This window comes from Quercus lobata, chromosome 10 (assembly GCF_001633185.2).
Source record: "Quercus lobata isolate SW786 chromosome 10, ValleyOak3.0 Primary Assembly, whole genome shotgun sequence".
Taxonomy (NCBI): Eukaryota; Viridiplantae; Streptophyta; class Magnoliopsida; order Fagales; family Fagaceae; genus Quercus; species Quercus lobata.
Genome location: NC_044913.1, coordinates 17272383 through 17284453, shown reverse-complemented (window position 1 = coordinate 17284453; position 12071 = coordinate 17272383). Strand labels below are relative to the sequence as shown.

The window sequence follows — 12071 nt, the reverse complement described above, 5'->3', positions numbered from 1 at the left end:
CATATAGTGGCGTTTTTAATCCCTATAGTGACGTTTTATAGCCCTATAGCGGTGTTTTTATTCAATTTATGGAAATCGAGTCTTTAAAACTCGATTTTCAGCTTCATTTTTTCCCACTTTAATCTAATCCACTTACAAATCGAGACTTAAAAACTCGAGTTTTATCTTGGAACTCAAGTTTTAGACACTTGAGATGCTATTTTTCAACATTGTTTTGAAACGTGACAACTAACTAAATTTTTTAATATTTGTTGTTATTTAGAAAAAAAATTCGTCAAACTTTAGGGGGTGTTTGGTTTGTGTTTCCAAACAACCATTTTTAGTTTTTAAACAGCATTTCACGCATTTCTATGCACTTTTTCACCCACACGTATTTCCACAAATATTTTCAAACAATAATTTTCAGTTTTTAAACATATGTACCAAACGGGCCCTTAATGTCTGGAAAGGTGCAATTTTGGATTTTTTTTTTTTTTTTTTGAACTTCAGTTGTCTTATACTGTTTAGACTTGAAAGTCACTCCAATGAAATGGGATGTTTCAAGAGATATCCATTAGTAAATATTATTGCTAATAACAATGTCTTATAGTTACCAAATGTATTGACATAATGCATTGGCACTGAGTCCATTGTTTTCTACTACTTTTTGCTTTGTATCAAGTAATTTTTAAATTCAACAAATTTTTTTTTTTAATTAGTAAAAGGGACATTAGTAAAAACTATTTAATACTACAATATATTAAACACAAACTGATATCAATAGAAAAGGTGGAAAAATAAAAATGAAAAAAAAGAGAGATAGAAATATGTGTTCGTTACTCCAAAACGAGCTCCCTGAAAGTTTTTCAAACACAAATCCACTGAAAAGAATGACCCAATATACAACTCAGTGACCCACATACACATATGCAAACATATTACTTCAGAATATATGGAATTGATGTTTATTTGAGTTGAGGTCAGAAACAATAACAAATCTTATGAAATTCGTGGGTTTAATTTGTTATAAATGATTTAGCCAGTGTGGTATCTTTGCGCAAAGTGAATACATATGTTACTTTTGTTCAACTACCTTGTGCATTGCACGGATTAGCGACTAATTGAATAAAATTTCTCTGATGGCCGTCTTTCTCGATGTCCACAGTAACTCACAGGTCACAGTCACACCCCCATGGTTTTGTATTTGTGTAGAGTGAAAAAGAACCCATCTGAACAATTTGCATAGTAAAGCAAAATGCTGAGCTTGAGAAGAAGTCTGATTAGTGTATGCAAAATACTCAATTCCAATCGAAGCTCCATTGCTGCCACTTCCCCTCGGGCCCTTTTCAAGCCTCAATATTGTTCGGTTTCTGGGTTTTCTTCAAATACCCAATCACTGGATATTGATCTCTCCAACGAAGAGAGCAAGAGACAATTATGTAACAGGTTTCCCTTTATTTCTTTGTCTTAATATAATCATACTCTCGGGCTTTGATTTCTTTGTCAAAATTTAATTTTGATGGGGGTCTCTCAATTTTAATTTTCTTTTTAAAAACTTTTCTCCCTTGGATGTGGGAAGCAGATTGATATATAGGAGCAAACAACGAGGGTTTTTGGAGTTGGATTTGGTTCTTGGGAAATGGGTGGAGGAGCATATTCATTCCATGGATGAGAATGGTATTAAAGCTCTCGTTCATGTCCCTGACCTGGTACAGCCAATCTATACGACTCTTCTATTCTAGTGTTTTTAAGTGGTGGTCATGACCTTTTATATTTATAATTCAATTGATTTTATTTATTTATTCTTTTATTAACAATTGCTGTATGATTGCATGCCCCTATTTGTTGTTCATGCAAAAATATGTTGTATGTATCCTCAAAAAATTAGAGGACATCTGTGAAGTTTTAGTCATTTTAAAAATTTATTATCGCTGATGGACTCCTTCGATTTAGAAAGGCGATTCTTTTGATACCATAATTTTCGGATTTGGGGTATATATCTTCGAGATAAATAATTTCATACTCATTGATTTGTGACAATGATGTGGGTGTATCGTGGAATGTTGCAATTTGTGACCTTAAACTGTATGTTTGCAAAATATGCATGTTACTACATTGATTTCCTTGGTAATTTCTCTTTATTTGGCCTTTTTCTTACAGCACAGTCTAATTATAGAATCTTTATGACTGTATCCTTTAACCTAAGGTCCTTTACCAATTGAAGACTTTTGCCCCACACACCATTGTGCCAATTTAACCCTTTAAGACAATCATATGAAGACAGGCTCATTCTTGCAGCAGTTTCCAATGTCTAAATTGACCTGTGTATTTTATGAATAAATTGAATATTCCTTGCTAAAATAGTAGCCAAAGTTTTGTTCTATGGAATTTGATGAGACTCTAGTTTTATGATATTTAGTCATGTTGAGTTTCTCATGAGCCATCCATTTCACCAATTATGCGCATTTCAGTTTGCATATTTCTAGTTTCTGATACAGTTCGGAAGACTTTCTGTAATTCTATGCATTTTGTTAATCCTAATAGTTATCTGAATCTGATGAAGCCAAGATCAAACTTATAGTGATACACAATCCTAAGCTAATTGAAAACCCATAACTGACAGGTAGTCAAAAACATGTGAATGGTGCTGATTGTCAAGATAGATTTCCATGACTTAATTGAAATTGGCCTGAAATGTGATAAAGAAAACATCTAAAGCATTTGACTGATCCCAGGGATTCAGGATTTCAGTTGCTTTTTAGATCATGGGGTTTTTGGCAAGTGACATTGCGGCAGGTTGCTCAGTCATTATGTTTTTGGATCACTAGCTTTCTTGTTCAGCACTTTTCCTAAAGTTGTCTCTGTAACTTGCAAAAGGCAATGTGTTACTGTTACTTCGAGTCTCTTTTTTGCTTGATCACAATATGTTTGGTGTGAGATGGGTTTACTATAAGGGGAAAGGAATTGAATCCTCACTCTTATGTTCTAATTTCTCTAAATATCATGTTACATATTTCCTAATTGAGGAGCGCTATGAAAGTTTTATTAGTTGAGTGTGAGTTTAGACTAAACTGATGTGTTTCTCATTCTTTTTATATTCTCATTTTGCTAAAGATCAAGTTACAAATTTCTTTACAGGGGAGGTGTGCAAGTTCTATAGTTGAGTGCCAATTTAGCATAAACTGAAGTATTTCTCAGTCTTTATACTGCTTACAACTTTATGATTTCTATTGGAGAATAAATTATCTTCTAGGGAAGTGGCTTATTGCCCAGGAGCAACCCCCTGAAGCAGTTGAAATAAATCCTGTGAGTTATGATCAAGAGATGAAAGTTCAATTTAGCTATTTTCCTTGCTTTTCTTATGTCTTGAGAGTTCCCATTCTCACTCTCAAAATATTCAATGTTATAGGTGTTTACTACCCTGCATGACAAGGTTATGAACAACCTCAACAGCCACTCTGCTCCTGAGACACAAGCCACGCCTGGGCAGCCATGGGTAAGAGGGTGGGATGATATTAAGAAAGGTCGGGACGGCCCTATTGCAGGGAACCAGTAGCTTTGCAATCCACCTCTCAACTAGGTCTTGTATGATGCATTCCTTTGTAAGAATAGTATATAAAATTTCTTTTATATGGTTGCTATTTGATGTCCCATACCTTCTCAAGAAGTGAATGAGGACAGTGGTGAGACAAAACCATTGTGGGAATCTTGCCTCTAGACCTATGTACTGTATCCACAGCTACTAATACCGTACCTTTTTGTTCAAATTTTGGGCTAAGACTCATTGTATTGTGGTTTTGAGATAGGTCAAAGAAGTCTAAATAGGTTACAATAAGATTAGAAACATATCAAATTTTATAATTTTTTTCGTAACTACTAAAGCAGTAAATTGTAATTAGTGTATAATAAAAGTATTGTCAATGGTAGTCTCATTTGAAAGTCATGTTGGAATAATCACAATCTACTATCTCAAACACTAACAATGCATTTTGCATTGTTGAATTGAAAAATTATACAATACTCTAGGAGTACAGTAATGTGGTACTTTCTTCTATCACATAATAGTGAGTTCCATCATAAATTAGTGTGATCTACTATTCATATGAGACGAGGAAATACAACATTTTTTATTATACTTCTAAAATTACTCCTTGAATTGATTATGCTTATGAGTTTTTGTAACTCAAATGACATTTATTGATGATGCCCTTAAAAATCTGGTTTATAAGGGATAGTGCACTTCAAAGTCCAGATTGGAGATGGACCAACCAGCGGGAATGTCTTATTTTGTATCATTTACATCATGTCACATATCAAAGAAAGAAAGGGAAAAAAAAATATCAAAAAAAAAAAAAAACCTTTCAACCAAAAAGCATTTTCTTCCATGATCAACTTCAACTTCAATTTCCTTTTTTTTTTTTTTTGGATAGAACTTCAATCTCCTTGATCCAGCTTGAACCCAAATTTCCACTCCAGTGGACCTGTGGAATGAAACAATTCCATCAAAATTTCAAGCAATGCTTGCAAACCCATAATTTGGATAAAACATCATAGTTCGGGTAGCCCGCCCCTAAATCAGTCCATTAGTGAGCTCTGCTGACTGCTAGATCCAGTGAGAGAGATTTTTATTTTATTTTAGTTAAATATAAGATTTGGAGAGAGAGAGATCAGCCATCAGAGATTCAAAATCTCGGGTCCATTTGGATTGAGCTTATTGTTGCTGAAACTGAAAACTGAAAGCTGAAAACACTGTAGCAAAATAATTTTTAAATGTGTAAATAATACTGTGAGACCCATTTTTAATATTTTTTAATACGTAAACAGTGTCAGCACAGTACGTGAACAGTGAATTTACTGTTCATAACAGTAAATTTTGTCTCCCAAAAGTCAACAAATGCGGGCAAAAAAAAAAAAAAAAAAAAAGAGAAAACGTGAAACGCGGACGCACAAAACGCCCAGCCCAAACGCCCTCCTCATCTCAGATGATGACTGATTAATTGGGGCCATACGGTGCCACTGGGCCTTGTAGCCTAGTGGCACCCGGTTTCATTGTATACCTTTAGCTTGGAGGTTCTATCTCCCACATTTACCCAACAAAAAAATAAATAAATAAATAAATTTGGACCATATATACGGCAATATAAGTTTTATTTTTAATTTATTTTTATTTGTAAGTTATATATATTTTGGAATAGGTCTCTTAAATTCTTAATCTTTTCTATCTAAAAAAATTTTAATCTTTTAAAATCTTTATTTATTCTCATTCAATTGTATTTTTTTTCATAGTCTCTTTTCAATTGATTTCGGCAACAGTATTTTCATTAATTAAGTATTATTAAGGGAGAAGAGAATAAAAAAAAATCAAGTACCTTTAAATACGTGTGAAGAGGATACTACCCTTTATTTATATTTTAAGAATAGGGTAGTAGTTAACTAATGAGTTTCAAACATGATTTCGTGAGTTCTAGTTAGTTCAATTGGTAAATTTATTTCATCAACAATATATTCATTAATTAAGTATTATTAAGGGAAAAGAGAATTAAAAAAAAAAAATCAACTACCTTTAAATATGTGTGAAAAGGATATATATAAAGTCTCTGATGCTTGAATAAAATATTTGGGATTTGATCCTCGCCTACATCAAAAATCGATTGGTGTCTTAGTTTGATGATAAAAAGTTATCATCAGGAACAAACACTATAGGTTAAAATTTTTCAAAAAAAAAAGTTTCGAACATGACTTCATCTTTTGATAGCCTCATTAACTTGTGCCTAAGCCCATTCGCTTGACACATGCTCATAATATTGGGAGAAAATAATAGAGTGAACACAACAATATGGGGACAACAAAAATTCCCTGCGTACGTAGCATGACTCGGTTTTTCCTGTCCTAACGAGGTGAGGATAAGTTTTGCTCACCCTTCCTGCCCCACCTTATGCTCAGTCCACATTAGTGGGCTCTACTCTACTCACCCTGGATTACAACTTTGAATGAAAATCAGTACTCATGTCTACTTGCATCAGTGCATATCTCGTCAAATGTCTGATTGAGAAAATTAATTTGTTTAACAAGTTTGCAACTGATAGTGTATAAAATCACTGTAACTTGCCTCTAGGTAGGTCAAAACCGTTGGTTGACTAAAGTATGAACTGTTTGATTAATGGATTAATCCCATAATTATACAACCAATTTAGAATTTAGTGAATCAATGTCTATAAGGTATTAATCCATTTAGAGAGAGAGAGAGAGAGAGCACATTATTAAAGAGAACTCGTACAGCTTTTTTATTCAATATAACCGTGCATTACATAATACCATATCATCATGACTCAAAACTATAACAAAAGGAAACCTTCAAGTTCAAGGCATCAACAGAAGCTGATTACAGTGCTTCATATGTAAGCATACAATGCTTTTTCAATGAGGCATATATAGCAAAATGGACCAAACCAACCCAAACCACTGATCAGAATTAAAGTAGCGGATGGTTAATTAATTAAAAGCCCACCACTGCCAAAATTTTCTACCTGCCTTTTCAAAAAAAAAAAAAAAAAGGGCAGAGCAGAGTACCCCATATCTCAAATCTAGCGCATATCCACAACTAACATACACTAATAACTTCAATACTTAGCATCCTTCTTCTATACTTTGTAGACACTACTAAATGCTAAGAACTTGGGTTTTTTTTTTTTTTTTTCACCTAGCTCCTTATAAATGTCATTTTATAGTTTTTCATGGGAATTGAAGACCACTAAAGGTCTGGCCAAAGGCCCAACCAGCAGGGACAATATTGTTAGAAACCACAGTGCGACCATCACTTGTGGTGACCTTAAAAGAGAGAGCTTGTCCAATGAGGTAACTATTGCTTTGCCAATTCTGACCCCAGTTTCGGAACATTGGTTGCCAATTGGTTCTTGAGCCTTTGATAGAGACAGCATGAACATCACCAGCACCTCCAACATTGGTGATTAAGACTAGGTTGAAGTTACCTTTGCCGTTAATGGTGAATCTGATACCCCCTCTCTTTCGGCAAGGGACCCTACATTATCACAAAATATATGGAATCAAAGCCTTACCTTAAGGTCAAAGAGGAATGTATATCAAGTAGATAAAAAGGCCAAGGATGATTTGCTTTACGCAGACCATGTCCAAAAGTTACGTACATAGTTTGACTAAAGTAAAACAAATTAGCCAAGTATGATATGTATGGAGTCCATTTTATTTAATTAAGCTTGAATAAATTGTATTAAAATGATTTTTTTTTTTAAAGTATATCTAATAAGTTAAATTCGCTAATATATAAACCATATTTTAAACATGCCAAACACAAGTAATTCCAAGCTATAGAGGGCTGGCAGCAAGTTCAAAATAAAAAATCTGTTAAAATTTTACTATTAAAAAACTTATAATTGATGTAATATGAATATGATTGAATTATATATTTGTTTAGAATTTATAAGTTGACTGTATAAAAATTATAAACGATAAAATTTATAATGGTTGGAGCACTCTAGAAATAACCAAGTCTACAAAATGCTTACTTAATCACATATTAAGTATATTTCTTTAAAAAAAATTTGTTTTGTCTTTAGAATTTGACACATCAATTTTTAAGTTGTATATAATAAAATTTTTATTTTTCTAATAATTCTTTTATTATTTATTTATTTAGAATTAATTAGTGGCTAGAGAGTAGAAAGTATCTTTTTTTTTTTATTATTAAATTAATTAAGAATTTAAGAAGACCAAAACATTGTACCTTCTGTAAGCCACAGGAACAATCCCAGCTCTGTATAGAGCAATCTTTTCGAAGATAGGCTGAGAGAGATCAAAATGGTGCTGAGGAGGGTTGCACCAACCCCCATCATTGTTAGGGAGGTTGATGTTTGCTGGGCATAAGTTTGTAGCAGTGACCACAACTGAACCAGGTAGGCACCACTTTGGGTCATTCACACACTTAATCTCAAAACAAGCCCCACAGCTCAGTCCATTGTTGAACATTGCTGTGCTCAAAGCTGCTGTGTTTATCCCATATCCCTGGCTGTATAGGTTTCCATACCCACAAGCCCCACCTGCATGCATTAATTTAGTTATTGTGGTCATCAACATATATGTTGGTTACAGAGGAATCAAACAATTGTGTCTTCACAAAAATGATCTCCAGATGCATGTATTTACAATTATTTATTCTTTTAGAATTACATCATTTGTTACAATTTATTAAATTGGTTGAGAACGGTAAACAATCACTTTCACATATTTCACATATACGTATTTATCTATTTTTGTCCGCCATTCATAGTGGACTATATTAGAATTATATTGAAAGTATGCTTGTAGAGATGTAATTAAGTAAAAGTAATGATGTAGACTTTACATTATATTTTTGTATAAATTTTTATACAAAGTACCCATGTGACAAATTGTTATTGATTTTCATGCGTTCTCACTGCTGGCACAACTTTATTCACAGTTCTTTCAACAGTAAATGAAATAAATTGTCTATTTGGTTGAAGTATATACACGGATTTTGTAAAGAAGGCTTAGAGCATTAATTTTGAGACTTACCCATTGTACCAGAGGCATCACCACCCCCATAGAAAGTGGCATGGGCATTAATCCAACCTCCACCATATCCATAAACACACGAACCCAAAGAGAGAAACACCAGGAAGAGAAGTCCAACAAGTGCCATTTTTTTTCCTGCAGAGAGTAGTGAGTTTCAGTACCATGATATCACCTCCCAATAACTTCGATCAATTTAGAAAAACAAAAAGAAAGAAAGAGAAAAAATGCTATAGATGGAGACAAACCTTTTGAGAGAGAAAGAGAGAGAGAGAGAGAGAGAGAGAGATAGCTAGCTAGAGAGGTGGTGAGGAAATGGGAGGGTGAGGTGAGGAATATATAGATGGTTGGAGGAGCTAGCAAAATCGATTCCTCATGCAGCGTCATAATATAAACTGACACTAATTGAGGTGTGGGGACCTTAAACCGCCAAGTGCAATTGGTTATTTCTCTGTGGAAAACAAAGACCCTTTTCGTAAAACCACGTACTTTTCAACTTTCCTGTGTGTTTTTGCTGAGCAAAAGTCATTGAGATCTCAAAGATTCAACTAGGGTATACCTTAAAGACCCCAATGTGGTTTTGCTCTTTGATACTTGATAGTACTTTCAACTGTACAGTACTGTCAGTACATACACCAGATTCCGCGCTTTTTACCAAGAACTATTTGCTATTATTATAATTCTTTTATTTTTTCTCTTGAGTTTCTATGCTTTATATATGCCAGCTAATGAGGTTGTTGTTTTGTATAGGGCATTCGTTTTGTGTCGAAATTTCAATGGAAAAGTGATGATATATTGGACAAAATTGCACTTCTTTACATGTGCGAGCTTGTGTGAAAGTCTTATGGTTATAGCATCCATGACAAAGCCTCTTAGATGGACTCAAAGTATAGTCAATTTTGCATGCTTTCTAGGTCTTCAAGTGCAAGGAATCTTCCTTCAACATTCAATGCAGTTGAAACCATATTCAGAAATCCCCGTGAAAAATGGACTACCAAAAAGTACCTAGATAGCAAAATTTGTTTTCTAAACAACAATGTGTCCAACATATAGTAGTCTAAAATAGCAGTACAGTAAAAGAAGAAAGCTTTAGCTATCAATATATCTTTCCTACTACAAAAGTTGGAAGTTCAATTGGATCAATCTTAATTCACACTTCAACTTGTTTTCCTTTATGCTTCATGATTAAAGATTGAGCATTTAATACCAAAATTCCATTAGATTGAAATTGCTGCTACAACCATTTTCACAAAATTCCTTATTTTATTAGTGTTTCAAACATTCAAAATGTTACAAACGTGCTGCACCGGCACTACTAAATCTCCATATCTAAGTATAAGGTTCAAGTACACGTTGGCACCGACCAATTTTTCTGAATCCCTCATGTTATTTTCTATTTTGTGAACAAATTTAATAGCAATTTTGACCAATTTATCATGCAAGAGAAATTAATTCCAAGGCCTTCTCATTCAATGTCACACCTGTTTAGTTGAACACACCTCTTCTTCTTCTAAGAAAGAGAGAGAGAGAGAGAGAGAGAGAGAGAGATCTATGGCCATGCACATGGATGATGTCAGATGTGGTAGATGATGTATGATAAACACAGGCTGTTACACTGGAAAGACCAAGAACAGTTCAATCTCATTATTACAATTCATTTATTGCCAATTGGTTTTGGTTCTCTTCCAGAGCTAAAACCTTAAACCTTTTCTTGCAAATGTTTAGATCTCAAGTGTGAACTCGTTATAATCTAAGAAACAAGTAAAGTGGACTAAGTGTGTTTTTTTCTGCATAGTTCATAGTTCATCACTTCCACAGCCAACTTTCTTATCTTTCTCTTATTAGTATATTAATTTCTTTTCATTGTTTTTCAAAGATTCTTTGCCCCGGCTTACTTAAGCAATTTCTTTCCAGCTTCTTCTTTCTTTTATGTTATCCAATTCCAACCCCATTAACACCTTTTCATATTTTACCCTCTAAAAGAAAATGATCGAGATATTCTTAAAAATAAAAATGAGTTCGGTCAACAGATTTCCTTAAGATAAATGTGAAATTTTACAATAAAAATTTACCAACCGTAAAATGAAAGTAGAGACCAAATTATACTTAAAATCATTTAAGTTTATAATATTTTCATTTTGATATTTTATGTTTGATTTTTTATTTTTTTATTTTTATGTTTGAAACCGTTTTCAAAATAGTCTTTTCATCAAACGCCATAAATTTTGCTCCATCAAATCACTCATGTGACTACGTAAGTTTGAAATTGAGATCATTATTAAAACATTTCCACTTCATTGACCGACTGACTTTTGTTTATTTCTTTTCTCAAATTAAAAAAAAAAAAAAAAAAAAAAGACTTTTGTTTATTTTTACTTTAAAAAAAAAAAAACCTCCACCATCAATCCCACCAACATGCCTCAAATCGTCTCACAACCACCACCAAATTGGGCATAAAATTATAAGAGTGAAATCCTACCAAGACTCACCTTCCCAATACTCAAACCCAAACAATCGGGGAATCCAACTAAATCAAGGAAAATAAATCTCATGGGGAACGAAAATGAATACTTTTAAACATGAAATAATAAAATAAAAGGTAAAAAGTGTAATTCATTCAAAATTAAATGTTCAAATTCATCTAATTACTTTTTTGTATTCTTTCTAAAGTCAACTAATGGTGCTCAATTAAGAATAACATGCTGTGAAAAATATGAAGAATTTTTTTTTTTGAGAAGAAAAAAAAATTAAGGCTTTTTTTATTTTATTTTATTTTTTTTTTTATGGAAAAGTAAAGACTTAGTGCAAAGTGTAAACAATATGTCTATATATATATATATATATATATATAAGTGTGACTATAATTTTCCATTTTTTCTTCATTGGTTTACCATCCAGTTCAATGTGTGCAATTGTAAACCTGTAATAGCAAAAATAATATTAAACAAAAAATTATTAATAAATGTTAAAGCATGCATGCACTAGATGTTGTAAAGTAGCGGAAGCTCAAATTACCAAGATTGATTGTGAAAATATTTTAGACTTGTGAAACATCTTCAAAGTAACAATAGGAACAAAGAAAATTAATCCAAAAGAAAATAGACACAAAAAACACCAAGATTTTACGTGGTTCAGCAATAGCCTACATCCACGGGCGACATATGGAATTATATAAAGATAATGTAATCTAACGGTGAATTTGTCAATATTTACAACTAATTAAAAAATATTAAATGGTATAATATTGTTTAAATTTATACAAGATATAACTTAAACCTCACATATATATATATATATATATATATATAAATATATTCACCTGCAATCACCACGTTAAGAAAGAAACTAGTCTTCTATTCACCTATTAAATTACTTAATATAAAATAAAAGCACGCATAACGATGGCATAGCTGTGGTCAATTTCAGATAGTGAGTTCTTCTTATAAAGCCCGCATAGCGATGGCATAGGCTGTGCAGTGAATTTGAGATAGTGACTTCTTGCTCTCTACCATGATCGATAACGTTAA

The 12071-nt window shown here is 32.8% G+C and overlaps 1 protein-coding gene and 1 pseudogene across 1 annotated transcript; one reads left to right on the top strand and one right to left on the bottom strand.

Moving 5' to 3' along the window:
* The first annotated feature begins 881 nt into the window (after window positions 1-881).
* LOC115963215 lies at window positions 882-3843 on the top strand (annotated as a pseudogene).
* A 2816-nt stretch (window positions 3844-6659) lies between these two features.
* LOC115962877 (expansin-A1-like) lies at window positions 6660-8879 on the bottom strand. Its single transcript, XM_031081755.1, has 4 exons — window positions 8793-8879; window positions 8548-8682; window positions 7739-8051; window positions 6660-7018 (listed from the first exon to the last, which is right to left on the bottom strand). The coding sequence occupies exons 2-4, from the start codon at window positions 8672-8674 to the stop codon at window positions 6712-6714; spliced, it is 747 nt and encodes a 248-aa protein (XP_030937615.1). The 5' UTR covers window positions 8675-8682; window positions 8793-8879; the 3' UTR covers window positions 6660-6711.
* Between the last annotated feature and the right edge of the window lie 3192 nt (window positions 8880-12071).

Coding starts and splice junctions, on each gene's coding strand:
- LOC115962877 (XM_031081755.1), bottom strand. CDS start 8,674: ATGGCACTTGTTGGACTTCTCTTCCTGGTGTTTCTCTCTTTGGGTTCG. Junction 8,052..8,547: donor TGATGCCTCTGGTACAATGG/GTAAGTCTCAAA, acceptor TAATGCATGCAG/GTGGGGCTTGTGGGTATGGA. Junction 7,019..7,738: donor GTTCCTGTGGCTTACAGAAG/GTACAATGTTTT, acceptor GTGATAATGTAG/GGTCCCTTGCCGAAAGAGAG.